Here is a 19927-nt window from a genome sequence, read left to right as displayed (position 1 = left end):
ACTAAGGCGGTGATAATAAAGTTTAAAAAGATACAAGCACATAGAAAAAATATTTCATTGAAATAAAAAAACACAACCCTCATTAACCATTTTATTGAGAATAAAAAAAACGCTGTCATTGAAGTCCTCGAATCCGAAGTCCAACAACCGAACCTGTAAAAAAAACACAAACACACAAAAATAATCAGTAACACATAAAGAAGCAAAATTATTATTCTTACCTATCCTGGGTCCAGCGCTGGAGCCGCAATGTCAGCGAGCTGGGCCCTGTGTCTAATCCTATCATGTGTGATACAGTCTGCTGAGCTGTGTATCTAATCCTATCATGTGTGATACTGTCTGCTGGGCCCTATATCTAATCCGATCATGTGTGATACTGTCTGCTGAGCCACTGTATCTAATCCTATCATGTGTGATACTGTGCTGAGCCACTGTATCTAATCCTATCATGTGTGGTACTGTCTGCTGAGCCACTGTATCTAATCCTATCATGTGTGATACTGTCTGCTGAGCCACTGTATCTAATCCTATCATGTGTGGTACTGTCTGCTGAGCCACTGTATCTAATCCTATCATGTGTGATACTGTCTGCTGAGCCACTGTATCTAATCCTATCATGTGTGGTACTGTCTGCTGAGCCACTGTATCTAATCCTATCATGTGTGGTACTGTCTGCTGAGCCACTGTATCTAATCCTATCATGTGTGATACTGTCTGCTGGGCCACTGTATCTAATCCTATCATGTGTGATACTGTCTGCTCAGCCACTGTATCTAATCCTATCCATAGTTTATAGGGTCGTAGTGCTATAGATATGCTATGCTGTCTCATATACACACTTTTTTTGGGGCGGACACATATGTATTGGGGCTATTTCCCTGACATTTTAAGCCCTGAGGGTATGTTCACACGGCAGCGTCCGTTACGGCTGAAATTACTGTGCTGTTTTCAGGAGAAAACAGCACCGTAATTTCAGCCGTAATGGCATGTGCAGGCGTCTTTTGCTGCGTCCATTAAGGAAGTAATTGAAGCTGGTTTTCCATGGAGTCCATGGAAAACGGCTCCATTTACGTCTGAAGAAGTGACAGGCACTTTTTCAATGCTAAAACGCCCGAATTACGTCCGTAAATAGTGTGTGTGAACCCAGCCTTAGTGACGCCCCCGGCTGCTAGTGCTGCATTGTTGGGTCACTTAGGAGACCCAGCGATGCAGCTGAAAGCGGACCGTCGGCCATGAGAAGTTTGCGGGGGGGGGGGGGGGCCCAGTAAGAATTTTTGCATCGGGGCCCATGAGCCTCTAGCTACGCCCCTGGGGGAGCCGATGGTTATAATTGCAGCCTGGAAGCCTAATGAAGGCCCCCAGGTCAACCATCTTTCTGCTCCTATTAAGCCCTGTCAGGAGCCAGTTAGAAGCTGCACACACTACAGTACATATGTTTTGCAGCGTATGGTACCAGAGATCAAACAAGGGGCACTAAAAAACAAGTCAAAAAATTGCCCAAACCAAGTGTGGATCATAAATGGAGAGAAAGTATACGGGACAGAAACAACTTCTTCTCTTATTTGATTCCACTACTTTGGTTGGGTTCCAAAATTGCATAAAAAACCTGAACAAAACCTGCATGTGTGAACCCTCCCTAATTCAGATCTATAAAGCAGAACGTTTATCTAAGAGGGTGTGTCTGGTAAACAGGAGTGACAAGTATATTTATAAAAGATGGACAGGTGGGAAGATCATCCAGATAAAAAAAAAAGATTACAAAGACAGCTGGAACGTCGGCGGGTTTACAGGAGTTTCTTCTTAACAAAATATAAAAATGATAAATCCCTATTCAGTCTGTGTGATGTCTCGGGATATCACCCAGATTTCCCTGCATTGTTCTGCAGAAACACCCCCAGCCCTCTCTCTCATTAGTTCTCTGTTAGTGCGGGTGTCAGTATTCACCGCAATTCTGGCATTTAGATCATGAACCAGGATAAACAGTTCTAGGGTCATGTTCTTTAAAACTTTCATGTCGGACTTGTCTTCGGTGAACGCAGCCTATGGGTCTCATTCACATTGGGAAATACTGCAGTAATGAAAAAAGTAACTTTTTTTAGCTTAACCGCCACAGAACGAGGGTTGTTTTTTTTTGCGGGACAAGTTTTTGTTTTTAATGACACCATTTAATATAACGTATTGAGAAAAATATGTGGTGGGATGGAATGAAAAAAACGCAGCCCGTCCTCCATTGTTTTTTTACAACGTTCACTGAGCAGTAAAAACGATGTGTTAACTTTATTCTGCGGTTTAATCCAATTCCAGTGATGCCAAATTTATAGTTGTTTTTTTTTTCTTACTACTTTTACAAAATAAAAAACAATTTCTTAAAAGAAAAAAAATGGTTTTGTGTCGCCACATTCAGAAACTTGACTTTTTTATTTTTCTTTAAATTGGTAAACCGGGTTATTTAAAAAAAATGGCCATTGTAGATGTAAAAAAAAAAAAGAGCCATTACTTCCCTTACAGATCCCCGTCGTTCCAGCGCAGCCGCTCTGTTCCTCCCCACCGCTGTGTATTGACATAGCTGCAGCGATGACGTGCCCGTATACCCACATGATCGATGCACATCGTCGTTGCAGCTACATCAATACACAGCGGCGGGGAGGGACGGAGCGGCGGTGCTGGAACGACGAGCATCCGTGAGGTGAGCAATGGCTCTTTGTTTTTTTTCCATCCCTCCTACCATGGCCAATTTTTAAAAATAATTTTTTAAATACGCATTGCTGCGTATTTTCCGTCCGGAATTGCGGACGGAAAATACGCAGCAGAATACGGTAGCAGCAAAGTGGGTGCGATTTTAAAAATCTCATCCACACGCTGCGTAAAAATTCAGAGCAGAAATTGTATTTCTGAAATTGAGTATTTTTCAGACCTCAGCGTGTCAATTCCTGCTGCGGAAAGTGGACTGAATTGACGCATTTTTCTGAGGAGACGTCACCCTCCCCTGGCATTGTGAAAAACGCAGCAAAATACGCACCGTTTTCTGTAGACAAAAACGCAGGAAATGGTGCGTTTTTTGCTACTTTCAACGGAATTGCTGCAGAAAATTTCCGTTACGTGTGGACAAGCCCTTATGGGTACTATTTTGTGTACATAAAACTCTTTGATCAATTTTTATTTATTTTTTTTCAAAAAAGAAAAAAACTGCAATTCTTGCATGGTTTTTTTTAGACACCGTTCACCGTGAAAGTTAAATACTGCTATGTTATAATAGTTCAGACTTTTTTACAAACGCAGCAATACCAATTATGTTTATTTTTTTTACTTTAGAGGTAAAAGTGAGGTTTTTTTAACTTCTAATGTTTTTAATTTTTTGTATATTTCTTAGAAACGTAATTTAATTTTTACATTTTTTTTTGTTCCACTAGGGGACTTGAACAAGCGATCATTAGATCGCTGGTACAACATACTGCAATACTTAAGTAGTTATGAATTATCTTATATCCCAGCCATTAGAGCAGGGGGTCATCTGACACCTGCAGCATCCGGAGCGGGCTCAGCCCATGTGTCCGCTCCATACGGCCCATTTCAGACTTGGAGGATGTCGGGATGAGGTTAAAGATCTTGGTTCATCCCATCCTGATCTTGAATAAAGTATAGATAAATATGACACTACTCACAACTAATTAGGCCTGTAACCTTTTGTTTTTATATGGTCACAGGACTCCTTGGTCACTTAATACTACTACATTACAATACTACATTACTATACTACTACATTACAATAATACTACATTACTATAATACTACATTACAATAATACTACATTACTATAATACTACATTACAATAATACTACATTACTATAATACTACATTACAATAATACTACATTACTATAATAATACTACATTACTATAATACTACATTACAATAATACTACATTACTATAATAATACTACATTACTATAATACTACATTACAATAATACTACATTACTATAATACTACATTACTATAATAATACTACATTACTATAATACTACATTACAATAATACTACATTACTATAATAATACTACATTACTATAATACTACATTACAATAATACTACATTACAATAATACTACATTACAATAATACTACATTACTATAATACTACATTACTATAACAATACTACATTACTATAGCACTACATTACTATAATAATACTACATTACTATAATACTACATTACTATAATAATACATTACAATAATACTACATTACTATAATAATACTACATTACTATAATACTACATTACTATAATACTACATTACTATAATAATACTACATTACTATAACAATACTACATTACTATAACAATACTACATTACTATAATAATACATTACTATAATACTACATTACTATAATAATACTACATTACTATAATACTACATTACAATAATACTACATTACAATAATACTACATTACAATAATACTACATTACTATAATACTACATTACTATAACACTACATTACTATAATACTACATTACTATAACAATACTACATTACTATAATAATACTACATTACTATAATACTACATTACTATAACAATACTACATTACTATAGCACTACATTACTATAATAATACTACATTACTATAATACTACATTACTATAATAATACATTACAATAATACTACATTACTATAATAATACTACATTACTATAATACTACATTACAATAATACTACATTACTATAATACTACATTACTATAATAATACTACATTACTATAACAATACTACATTACTATAACAATACTACATTACTATAATAATACATTACTATAATACTACATTACTATAATAATACTACATTACTATAATACTACATTACAATAATACTACATTACTATAATAATACTACATTACTATAATACTACATTACAATAATACTACATTACTATAATACTACATTACTATAATAATACTACATTACTATAACAATACTACATTACTATAACAATACTACATTACTATAATAATACATTACTATAATACTACATTACTATAATAATACTACATTACTATAATACTACATTACAATAATACTACATTACTATAATAATACTACATTACTATAATACTACATTACAATAATACTACATTACTATAATACTACATTACAATAATACTACATTACTATAACAATACTACATTACTATAATACTACATTACAATAATACTACATTACTATAATAATACTACATTACTATAATACTACATTACAATAATACTACATTACTATAATACTACATTACTATAATAATACTACATTACTATAATACTACATTACTATAACAATACTACATTACTATAATAATACTACATTACTATAATACTACATTACTATAACAATACTACATTACTATAACACTACATTACTATAATAATACTACATTACTATAATACCACATTTCTATAACAATACTACAATACTATATCAATACTACATTACTATAACAATACTACATTACTATAATACTACTGCATTACAATACTACATTACAATAATACTACATTACAATAATACTACATTACAATAATACTACATTACTATAACAATACTACATTACTATAATACTGCATTACAATAATACTACATTACTATAATACTACTACATTACTATAATACTACTACATTACAATAATACTACATTACTATATCAATACTACATTACTATAATAACACATTACTATAATACTACATTACTATAATACTGCATTACAATAATACTACATTACTATAATACTACTACATTACTATAATACTACTACATTACAATAATACTACATTACTATATCAATACTACATTACTATAACAATACTACATTACTATAATAATACTACATTACTATAACAAAACTACATTACTATAATACTACTACACTACAATAATACTACATTACAATAATACTACATTACAATACTACATTACTATACTACTACATTACAATAATACTACATTACAATAATACTACATTACAATAATACTACATTACTATAATAATACTACATTACTATAATACTACATTACTATAATAATACTACATTACTATAATACTACATTACAATAATACTACATTACTATAATACTACATTACAATAATACTACATTACAATAATACTACATTACTATAATACTACATTACAATAATACTACATTACTATAATACTACATTACAATAATACTACATTACTATAACAATACTACATTACTATAATAATACTACATTACTATAATAATACTACATTACTATAATACTACATTACTATAACAATACTACATTACAATAATACTACATTACTATAATACTACATTACAATAATACTACATTACTATAATACTACATTACAATAATACTACATTACTATAATACTACATTACTATAATAATACTACATTACTATAATACTACATTACTATAATAATACTACATTACTATAATACTACATTACTATAACAATACTACATTACTATAATAATACTTCATTACTATAATACTACATTACTATAACAATACTACATTACTATAACACTACATTACTATAATAATACTACATTACTATAATACTACATTACTATAATAATACATTACAATAATACTACATTACTATAATAATACTACATTACTATAATACTACATTACAATAATACTACATTACTATAATACTACATTACTATAATAATACTACATTACTATAATACTACATTACAATAATACTACATTACTATAATACTACATTACTATAATAATACTACATTACTATAATACTACATTACAATAATACTACATTACTATAATAATACTACATTACTATAATACTACATTACAATAATACTACATTACTATAATACTACATTACAATAATACTACATTACTATAATACTACATTACAATAATACTACATTACTATAATAATACTACATTACTATAATACTACATTACAATAATACTACATTACTATAATACTACATTACTATAATAATACTACATTACTATAATACTACATTACTATAATACTACATTACTATAATAATACTACATTACTATAATACTACATTACTATAACAATACTACATTACTATAACACTACATTACTATAATAATACTACATTACTATAATACCACATTTCTATAACAATACTACAATACTATATCAATACTACATTACTATAACAATACTACATTACTATAATACTACTGCATTACAATAGTACATTACAATAATACTACATTACAATAATACTACATTACAATAATACTACATTACTATAACAATACTACATTACTATAATACTACATTACAATAATACTACATTACTATAATAATACTACATTACTATAATACTACATTACAATAATACTACATTACTATAATACTACATTACTATAATAATACTACATTACTATAATACTACATTACTATAACAATACTACATTACTATAATAATACTACATTACTATAACACTACATTACTATAATAATACTACATTACTATAATACCACATTTCTATAACAATACTACAATACTATATCAATACTACATTACTATAACAATACTACATTACTATAATACTACTGCATTACAATACTACATTACAATAATACTACATTACAATAATACTACATTACAATAATACTACATTACTATAACAATACTACATTACTATAATACTGCATTACAATAATATTACATTACTATAATACTACTACATTACTATAATACTACTACATTACAATAATACTACATTACTATATCAATACTACATTACTATAATACCACATTACTATAATACTACATTACTATAATACTGCATTACAATAATACTACATTACTATAATACTACTACATTACTATAATACTACTACATTACAATAATACTACATTACTATATCAATACTACATTACTATAACAATACTACATTACTATAATAATACTACATTACTATAACAAAACTACATTACTATAATACTACTACACTACAATAATACTACATTACTATAATACTACATTACTATAACAAAACTACATTACTATAATACTACTACACTACAATAATACTACATTACAATAATACTACATTACAATACTACATTACTATACTACTACATTACAATAATACTACATTACAATAATACTACATTACTATAATAATACTACATTACTATAATACTACATTACTATAATAATACTACATTACTATAATACTACATTACTATAATACTACATTACAATAATACTACATTACTATAATACTACATTACAATAATACTACATTACAATAATACTACATTACTATAATACTACATTACAATAATACTACATTACTATAATACTACATTACAATAATACTACATTACTATAACAATACTACATTACTATAATAATACTACATTACTATAATAATACTACATTACTATAATACTACATTACTATAACAATACTACATTACTATAATACTACTACATTACTATAACAATACTACATTACTATAATAATACTACATTACTATAATAATACTACATTACTATAACAATACTACATTACTATAACAATACTACATTACTATAATAATACTACATTACTATAATACTACATTACTATAACAATACTACATTACTATAATACTACTACATTACAATAATACTACATTACTATAATAATACTACATTACTATAATACTACATTACTATAATACTACATTACTATAACAATACTACATTACTATAATAATACTACATTACTATAATAATACTACATTACTATAACAATACTACATTACTATAACACTACATTACTATAATAATACTACATTACAATAATACCACATTTCTATAACAATACTACATTACTATAATACTACTGCATTACAATACTACATTACAATAATACTACATTACAATAATACTACATTACTATAACAATATTACACTACTATAATAATACTACATTACTATAACAATACTACATTACTATAATACTGCATTACAATAATACTACATTACTATAATACTACTACATTACTATAATACTACTACATTACAATAATACTACATTACTATATCAATACTACATTACTATAATACCACATTACTATAACAACACTACATTACTATATCAATACTACATTACTATAACAATACTACATTACTATAATAATACTACATTACTATAACAAAACTACATTACTATAATACTACTACACTACAATAATACTACATTACTATAATACTACATTACTATAACAAAACTACATTACTATAATACTACTACACTAGAATAATACTACATTACTATAATACTACTACATTACAATAATACTACATTACAATAATACTACATTACAATAATACTACATTACAATAATACTACATTACTATAACAATACTACATTACTATAATACTACACTACTATAACAATACTACATTACTATAATACTACATTACTATAACAATACTACATTACAATAATACTACATCACTATAATAATACTACATTACTATAACACTACTACATTACAATAATACTATATTACTATAACAATACTACATTACTATAATAATACTACAATACTATATCAATACTACATTACTATAATACTACATTACAATAATACCATATTTCTATAACAATACTACAATACTACATTACTACAACAATACTACATTACTATAACAATACTACATTACTATAATACTACTGCATTACAATACTACATTACAATAATACTACATTACTATAATAATACTACATTACTATAACAATATTACACTACTATAACAATACTACATTACAATAATACTACATTACTATAATAATACTACATTACAATAATACTACATTACAATAATACTACATTACTATAACAATACTACATTACTATAATAATACTACATTACTATAATACTACATTACTATAACAATACTACATTACTATAATACTACTACATTACAATAATACTATATTACTATAATAATACTACATTACTATAACAATACTACATTACTATAATAATACTACATTACTATAATAATACTACATTACTATAACAATACTACATTACTATAATACTACATTACTATAACACTACATTACTATAATACTACTACATTACAATAATACTACATTACTATAATAATACTACATTACTATAATAATACTACATTACTATAATACTACATTACAATAATACTACATTACAATAATACTACATTACTATAATAATACTACATTACTATAACAATACTACATTACTATATTAATACTACATTACTATAAAAATACTACATTACTATACCACATTACTATAACAATACTACATAATACTACATTACTATACTACATTACTATAACAATACTACATAATACTACATTACTATAATACATTACTATAACAATACTACATAATACTACATTACTATAATACATTACTATAACACTACATTACTATAATACATTACTATAACAATACTACATAATACTACATTAATAAAATACTACATTACTATAATATTACTACATTACTATAACACGTGATTCACGCAATAGTTGCTAAAGAAATGATGAGAAATAGAAAAACACCTCCTTCAGTTTATTTTGCTGACGTAAAAAACGCGTGATATACGGATGACATACGCGCGTAAAAAACGCAGACATGCACCCTACCCTTTTTACGCGCGCAAAACGGACACGCTTGTCATTACCACAATGCCATCCAACTTGGGGTCGTGCTACGGCTTATCAGATAACTGCAGCAGGTATGGAAGCATTCAGTGTCCATAAACAGGTGGCTCTGAATGTTTCCATACCTGTTAAAGTTATCTGTCAAAGACGACACCAAGATGGATGAGTGGGTTAACGTTATAATGTAATAGTTCAGACTTTTACGGATACCAGTTATGTGTATTTGTTTATTTTTTTACGTTACTCTTTGAAGAATTTTTTTTCGTTTTTTTTCTACTTTCAATTTTTTTGTCCATAAAAAAAACTTTATTTAACTGTTTTTTATTTTATTAGTTCCCCCTTGGGACTTGTACAAGCGATGGTTGGATTGCTTGCACTATATACTGCAATACTTATGTATAGCATTATATTGTGTTTCTATTAAGCCCTGCCTCTGGCAAAAAGATGGCAGACCTGGGGGTCTTTATTAGACAACCATTGGCACCCCGTAATTGAATCGTAGGGGGGGGGGGCAATGGGCTGTCGGAGTGGGCCGCCTTCTTTTTCTCAAACGTCTTAGATGCCGCGGTCGCTCTATCCCACCCGTTGCGGCAAAATTTCAGCTCTAACATATAGCCGACACCTGGTGAGTATGGAACAAGCTCAGCCCGTGAACCCGCTACATAGTTCCCTTGCCGGCTATAATGTAAGCCTACGTCAAATGTCGGCAAGGAGTTAAAGCAAAATTTAGATGGTTTACCTTTAATAAAGACCGTGGCCAATTTTAAACCACAAATCATCTTTTTTATTAGGTTTTTGGATAGTATGATTTGTTATCCCATAAGCGGGGTTGATGAGTTGGTTTATTTTTTATTGTATAATTATTTTATAATTTCGATACAGTAACGCTGCCGACAGCCTGTGCAACGCTTTTCTGGCAGAAAGTAATTCCCCATTGTTCTCTGCCCTTATCTGATTTCACAGGTCATTGAACACCATTGTGTTAGCAGCTGGTGCTGTGGTGCGAAGGTCTTTCACAGGGGCAATAATTGAATAAAAGTGTTAAATTAACAAGCAGAAACGGTCTGGTTAAACACATTATTCTTTCTCAACTTATCACCATGTCACTCATCAAAAGGAATTGGTTTTTAGCCCCTTTGTTCTAGAGATCATAAGTCTTGAACCAACTCTATAAGACAGTTAAAATGTTGCTTGGGAACTGCCCGGTACTGGATGTCCTTCTCGAGACAATCTGCCTGCCTCATGGTGGCCACAGAACTTTGAGGTGCACTCAGACACTTAGCCAAAGCCAGGCGCTACCTTGCCGACCTAGACACCCACCCTAAGCCAGAAGCTCCCATACGTATCCAGATTCCTGCCCAGAGCTAGACACTTCTTCATTCTCCCAGACTCCTACTTGCTCGTTTATCCGGAAACCCAGGGCCGGGCGCTCGCTTACCAGGAGCTGGCACTCATGTACTTGTTCCCACACTCCGGACCAGGTATCACTTTCTGTCTAGAGATCCAGGAGCAGGTGCTCACAACTGGTAACCCGCTCACCCACCATATTCAACATTAGCATGTGGCTCAACCTGACTGATGTTTTTGGGTTGACCTTGCCTCATTATTACACCAAGTCAACAGCCATTCTAAGCTGCCTGGCTTAAGTTTGCAGACATCATCCAGCTTCAGGCCTTGCAAGAACCAGCTGACTGGGAATCCTTGCGGTCATTGGCTTTAGTGGAGTACTCCCATCTTAGAAATGTATGGCATATCCACAGGATGTGCCATAAATATCTGATAGATGCGCATCCCAGCTTTAGGAAATTCACCTTTCTCGAGAACAGGGTTCCCCTGATCCAGTCCCCACCTGGTGAGGTGGCCGCTGCATCCATATGGAGACTCAGTGGAGACGTGGCTGGGAGTAATGGTAACAGCTGAGCATGTTGTTCTATGCTGTTTCTGTCCCTCCGTAATTCTCACCACCTCTCCATTTAGTTTTCATCTTGATGCAGCGGCCATCACCCACCTTACCAGGCGAGGAACGGGGAGACCCTGTTCTCGAGACAGGTGTGGGTCCCAGAGTTGGGATCTGCGTCTATCATATATTTATGGCATATCCTGTTAAATTACATTGACTTTTTTCAGCGTTACTATGTAAGTCCCTCATATGCCATTGTGTGGCATAGGTTGCCGTGTCACCCTAGCAGGAATAATATAATGATTCTCGTATTTTATTACGTTTCCTTTTTAATGCTTTTTTTGTTTTTTCCTTTGCACAGGGCTCATGTAGATTATGTTGAAGCTCCGTGGAGGCAAGTTTTCCCTGTTATTGCTGATAATTGCTCAGGCTATGGGATTTATCTTTGTTATGATTGGGCTGCAATACAACAAGACATCTCCTCCTGCAAACAAACCTCAGCACATGCACATCCTCATCCTCTCTACTTGGAGATCAGGCTCTTCCTTTACCGGTCAAATCTTCAGTCAACACCCCGATGTCTTTTACCTGATGGAACCAGCTTGGCACGTGTGGACTACTTTGCCAAAACAGAGCATTAAAGTCTCACAAATGGCTGTACGAGACTTAGTCCGTTCCGTCTTCTTATGTGACATGTCAGTATTTGATGCCTATATGCCAGAGAAAAGGATTAAGTCAAATTTGTTTCAATGGGAGACCAGTCGAGCCTTATGTTCTCCGCCTGCCTGCCCCATTTTTAATCGTAGCGACATCATATCCCAGACAGATTGCCGTACGCTTTGCAAATTGTACCCATTTGACACTGTCGAAAGTTCTTGTAAAACCTACAGTCATATCGTAATAAAAGAAGTGAGATTCTTCGATTTGAAGAGTCTTTATCCATTGCTCAAAGATCCTTCTCTTAACCTCAAAATCCTCCACTTAGTACGGGATCCTCGTGCCGTCTTTCAGTCCCGGGAACGAGCGGCTTCTCAGCTCTCTTATGATAATAATATCATTATAAACAGCTTACCAAAACCCGAAACTGATGATAAAAAAGAGAACTCAACTCATAAAGTGATGGAAACGATTTGTAAGAGTCAAGTAGACATGTATCTTTCGGCCACCAACGGCAGCCACAGTGCTTTGGATAGTCGCTATATGATGGTACGTTATGAAGACATAGTCCAGGACCCTATCAAGAAAGCTAGGCAGATGTATCAATTTGGTCAACTTAATTTTTCCCCCAAACTGAGAGACTGGATACACAATTTAACCCATGGGAAAGGCCAAGGGAACAGTTTTGTTATCAACTCCAAAGACGCAGTCAATGTCTCTCAAGCATGGCGGAAATCTCTACAGTTCGAATCTGTCCAAAAAATACAAGATTTGTGCAACGAGGCTATGGAAGTATTTGGGTACAAGTTTCTTAAAAGCAAAGAATCACAAAATGACTTTGAATATGATTTACTGCTGCCTGTGCCTAAAAGAGCAAAGACTAGTGACCAACCCGACGATTTCGAATGGTGAAAAGACGATGTGTTATTCCATAATTAGTGAGTTTCTACAATAAAGACTGCCTCAAACTTAGTTGTAGAAATACAAGATATGTATAATTTAATATGTCTGGTTGTTATTTGTGTAATAAAGAAAATCTGATTACTATGGCAGAAAAGTTATTTCAGCACTGCCCACTCTCTGCACTCAACTCATGCTGCCTTGAGATTAAGACCTGAATATTCGAAGACAGACTCATAGCTAAGGACCTGCCAACCCCATATAATAGGCTATCAGACATTGTATCCATAGAAACTCACCTATTCCGTACACAACTGGATTAGCACTGTGTTGACAGAAGCAGAAAAGGCGCCAGTCACCAATCACGCCATGAAAATATTAATCTCAGCCTGCATTATTATTAAGATTTTTCTAAAATATAAATTCAGATAGCAGATCGCTCAATAAAACACCCTGTTCCAAGATAAAGAGGAAGAGTTGACATTGTATATAGCCGATGCTCTGAAGATCCAAGGATGGACCTGCTTACTGACACTTTTCATGCATGTGTCAGAGTCTCAGCCCCTTCTCTTTCTCCCCTTAACCTTTAGTGCTCCAAAATTGTAGGAGGGGCACTCCACTCCTGAATACCCGGAGACCCTACTGCTGAACTAATCATCTCCTAGTATCACACAAGTCTGACTGACAGCACCACTGCTCTGCTGTTTCATGTACAATGTCCTGCACACTCTGCTGCTGCGGCGGGGGGAGATATTCATACAGGCGGCAACTTTTTAAAGGGGAACTAAACGTTCAAAAAACTTCTGACATGTCATAGTGACATGTCAGAAATTTTGAGTGGTGGGGATCCGAGCACTGAGACCCCCACCAATCGCTAAAACTAAGCGGAAGAATTGCTTGTGTAAGCGCTGTGCCGTTACGTTTCTGTTCGGCTTTTTCTGGAAATCAATGTATCAGAGTACAGGTTCAATAGAAAGTCTATGAGCCCGGACGCCGCTACATCGGCTTCCCGGAAAAAGCCGAACAGAAATTAAGCGGCTGAGTGCTCACACGAGCACCTCTGCTGCTTCGTTAGTGATTGGTGGAGGTCTCAGTGCTTGGACCCCCACCACTCAAAACTTCTGACATGAGAAGTTTGTTAAATGTTTAGTTTTAAAGGGAATGTGTCGCTAGAAATTATTATTATTTTTTTTTTTCAGTTAAACAATTAGTATTTGAGTGATTACATATTGTTTTTATTTTTTCACAAGTCAGGAAATATTATAAATTAGATTCTAATTGATAACATTTCCATGTGCTGGTCACTAGAGGGAGCAGTTCCCAAAAATGCAGCATGGTCAATGTGGTAAAGCAACCTCATTGCTTTATGCTGCAAATTTGGGGTAGACACACTCTCCTCTAGTGTCCTCACACAATCCCCCCTCCCTTATCCTGGCTAGTGCCAGGAGAAAGGAGGGGGTTGAATCTTCAAACCTCCTACACTGTGTGACGCCATTTTCTGAGCGACTGCACAGTGTAGGAGGATTAGATACAGGGCTCAGCAGACCGTATCACATGAACATAATACACACATCACATACACAAACATAAATTACCTGCCGCCGCCGCCGCCTCCACTGGTCTACGCTCCTATTCCTTGCGCCTGAACATATGGCCGGAAGCCGCGGCCGGAAGTTGTCATCTTACTGTCCGGCAGCGGCTTCCGATTCACATGAAAATGGCGCCAGATTTCGCTTTGCGAATGAGCTTCGTTTTGGTCTGTGTGGGGGCGGCGCATGCGCCGTTCCCAGACAGACGGCGTACGCTTCTGAGAATGGAACGGCTCCCGTTCGCATTCTCTATGGGGTTGTATGTGCCGTATTCCATCTCTGTATGTGTCATTAATCGACACATACAGAGATGAAAAAAAAAATGGCAGCCCCCATAGAGAAGTAAAAGTAAGAACACAGTAAAAATTACAACACTAATAAATACAATTTTTGTTTATATTTTATTAAATGCAATATAATAATAAAAAAAATAAAAATCATGACACCTTCCCTTTAAGTCTCATGGAGGAGTAAACTGATCACAATATTGAGGCTGGGAGAATATGGGGAGCTCACCCATGACACTGATCAGGACCCCCTACTGGTTCATTAAAGGGGTTATGTGGGGACCAAAAATTATTATCAGTATAGTCACTGCAGTATGTGATCCACTCACTAATATACATCCCGGTGCCCCGTTGCCCTGATTCTGATATTTTCATAGATTTTTATAGCGCTGCCGGGGACCGGACGTCTAGTTGCACAGTCTTCTTTGATGATGATACGACTCTAAGTCATGTGACCGATCCCGCTGTACTTTATGCACAAGCAGGACCAGTAGTACAGCGAGAACATAGAGTACAGCAGGGTCGGTCACATGATGAAGGGTCTTATCGTCATCAAAGAAGCCATATACACTACCGTTCAAAAGTTTAGGGTCACTTCGAAATTTCCTTATTTTTACAAGAAAAGCACAGTTTTTTTCAATGAAGATAACATTAAATTAATCAGAAATACACTCTATACATTGTTAATGTGCTAAATGACTATTCTAGCTGCAAACGTCTGGTTTTTAATGCAATATCTACATAGGTGTATAGAGGCCCATTTCCACCAACCATCACTCCAGTGTTCTAATGGTACATTGTGTTTGCTAACTGTGTTAGAAGGCTAATGGATGATTAGAGAACACTTGAAAACCCTTGTGCAATTATGTTAGCACCGCTGTAAACTGTTTTGCTGTTTAGAGGAGCTATAAAACTGACCTTCCTTTGAGCTAGTTGAGAATCTGGAGCATTACATTTGTGGGTTCGATTAAACTCTCAAAATGGCTAGAAAAAGAGAGCTTCCATGTGAAACATAACAGTCTATTCTTGTTCTTAGAAATGAAGGCTATTCCATGCGAGAAATTGCCAAGAAACTGAAGATTTCCTACAACGGTGTGTACTACTCCCTTCAGAGGGCAGCACAAACAGGCTCCATTTTTCAACGCCATGCCATACCCTGTGAACAGCGCTTGATTGGAGCCAATTTCATCCAACAACAGGACAATGACCCAAAGCACACCTCCAAATTATGCAAGAACTATTTAGGGAAGAAGCCGGCAGCTGGTATTCTATGGCTGGGTTCACACGACCTATTTTCAGACGTAATGGAGGCGTTTTATGCCTCGAATTACATCTAAAAAAAAGGCTCCAATACGTCGGCAAACATCTGCCCATTACTTTCAATGGGCTTTACGATGTACCGTGCCGATGACCTGTCATTTTACGCGTTGCTGTCAAAAGACGGCACGTAAAATTACAGCCTCGTCAAAAGAAGTGCAGGACACTTCTTTGGACGTATTTGGAGCCGTTTTTCATTGACTCTATTGAAAAACGCTCCAAAAACGCCTCAAAAAATGTCTGAAAAGAAGCCTCAAAAGAAGCTCCAAATTTCATTTTCAGCTTCAAAAACGCCTGAAAATCAGAGGCTGTTTTCTCTGAAATCAGCTCCGTATTTTCAGACGTAATTGCAGTTATCGTGTGCACATACCCTATGGCTGGGTTCACACGACCATGTTACGTCCGTAATGTACGGAACGTATTTCAGCCGGAAGACCCGGACCGAACACACTGCAGGGAGCCGGGCTCCTAGCATCATAGTGATGTACGATGCTAGGAGTCCCTGCCTCGCTGCAGGACAGCTGTCCCGTACTGTAATCATGATTACAGTACGGGACAGTAGTTCCACGCAGAGGCAGGGACTCCTAGCATCGTACATAACTATGATGCTAGGAGCCCGGCTCCCTGCACTGTGTTCGGTCCGGGTGTTCCGGCCGAAATACGTTCCGTACATTACGGACGTAACATGGTCGTGTGCACATACCCTATCTGCAATGGAGTGGCCAGCGCAGTCACCAGATCTCAACCCCATAGGGCTGTTGTGGGAGCAGCTTGACCGTATGGTACGCAAGAAGTGCCCATCAAGCCAATCCAACTTGTGGGAGGGGCTTCTGGAAGCATGGGGTGAAATTTCTCCCAATTACCTCAGCAAATTAACAGCTAGAATGCCAAAGGTCTGCAATGCTGTAATTGCTGCAAATGGAGCATTCCAAGACCAAAGCAAAGTCTGAAGGAGAAAATTATTATTTCAAATAAAAATCATTATTTCTAACCTTGTCAATGTCTTGACTATATTTTCTAGTCATTTTGCAACTCATTTGATAAATATAAGTGTGAGTTTTCATGGAAAACACAAAATTGTCTGGGTGACCCCAAACTTTTGAACGGTAGTGTAACATCATCTGAACAGCGCCTTAGAGATTAGCCTGCAGAGGGGGAAAACTGCTAAACAAAATGCAGATAGAGGTGACACGGTGGTCAGAAATACGTAATTACTCAAATACACACATGTGACGGCTTATTCTGAAAATGCACCTGTGCCCTCCCACAATTCCAAATATATTCTATCAGGGAGGGGTCTAGAGCAGTGTTCATCCTGATCTTTCTGATTCATGAATATAATATGAAGATTGATACTTACATAGAGAGAGAAGTATGAGAGAGGGTGATAATGTAATTGAATAAGACCCCATGCATGCGACCGTATTTTTCATCCGTAATTACGGACACATACATTTCTATTGGCCACGGACACCTTTCCGTATTTGTACTGATGGGTGTCCGTGCTGAAAAAACTTATAGAACCGATCCTATTATTGTCCGTAATTACAGCAGGGACTCTCCCATAGAAGCCTATGGGCGCTTCCATAAATACAGACGGCTACGGATATGCATCCGTAAACCGTCCGTATTTACGAAAGTGTTGCTATGCAACATGTTAGTGACATAATTTGCAGCCTCCCTCTTTTTTTATTACGGATCCGTATATACGGATCAAATACGGAAGCACTACGGACCGTATTTGCGGATAGATGAAAATATGGTCAGGTGCATGGGGCCTAACAGTGCAGATTTTTTATATAGGTCTACGAAAACTGAACAATATTGCCATTAGATACCTCTTCCTACGGCATGTTCAGACGTGGCGGGCAATTTCCGCTGCACATTTTGCCACTGTTTGCGGTTTTGACGCAGATCTCAGCATATCCCTAAAATGACGGACACCAACGACACCCAACGGAAGTGTTGACTTTCCTGCAAATCAAAGCCTTCTGGCCCAGGGCTGGCATTAAGGAATACCAGTGGGCAACTCCCCAGGACCCTGCTCCCTAGGGGGCGCCAAAAAAAGGACACATGACAACAGTCCTCTCTACCGCATCTATATAGGAGAGATGTAGGGGCATGGAAGGTCAATGGGCCCTGCTTGCACTACTATGAAAGCCCTAAGGAAGGCGCCCCTATAGGGGTGTTATGAGTACACTATGGTTGGCAGGAGTGTATATGCCTATACCCCGACCTTGACAACATCCAGAGTATGCCCTGGTTGCCGGGATCTTGCAATGTATGTCCTTTTAATGACAAGTATTTTGCCTCCGATACGATTAGCAGTCCAATATTTTTCCCAATGCGGACACTGCTCATTAATAAAAGGACATACATTGCAGATTATCCTGAAAGGATCTACATTGCAGGATCTCTGAAATCAGGGGGCATATCATATTGGGGGAAAAAAAATACATAAAAAGTGGAACACCCCTTTAAGAATAATGTTTGCTCTATGAGTCACGTGCTCAAAAGGGTAGAACAGGGAGATTGTCATCCACTGATCATGAGATC

General features: G+C 34.8%; 1 protein-coding gene across 1 annotated transcript; it reads left to right on the top strand.

The window, feature by feature from the left end:
• Positions 1–12996: 12996 nt before the first annotated feature.
• Positions 12997–14190, top strand: LOC142660223 (carbohydrate sulfotransferase 4-like). Its single transcript, XM_075836806.1, has one exon. The coding sequence runs from the start codon at positions 12997–12999 to the stop codon at positions 14188–14190; it is 1194 nt and encodes a 397-aa protein (XP_075692921.1).
• Positions 14191–19927: the final 5737 nt, after the last annotated feature.

The sequence above is a fragment of the Rhinoderma darwinii genome, chromosome 9 (genome assembly GCF_050947455.1).
Source record: "Rhinoderma darwinii isolate aRhiDar2 chromosome 9, aRhiDar2.hap1, whole genome shotgun sequence".
In the NCBI taxonomy this organism is placed as follows: domain Eukaryota; kingdom Metazoa; phylum Chordata; class Amphibia; order Anura; family Rhinodermatidae; genus Rhinoderma; species Rhinoderma darwinii.
The sequence above is the reverse complement of the archived record's forward strand: the minus strand, read 5'-3'. Positions and strand labels throughout refer to the sequence as shown.

What these genes read in the sequence shown, in the direction of transcription:
- LOC142660223 (XM_075836806.1), top strand. Translation starts at nt 12,997, where the DNA reads ATGTTGAAGCTCCGTGGAGGCAAGTTTTCCCTGTTATTGCTGATAATT.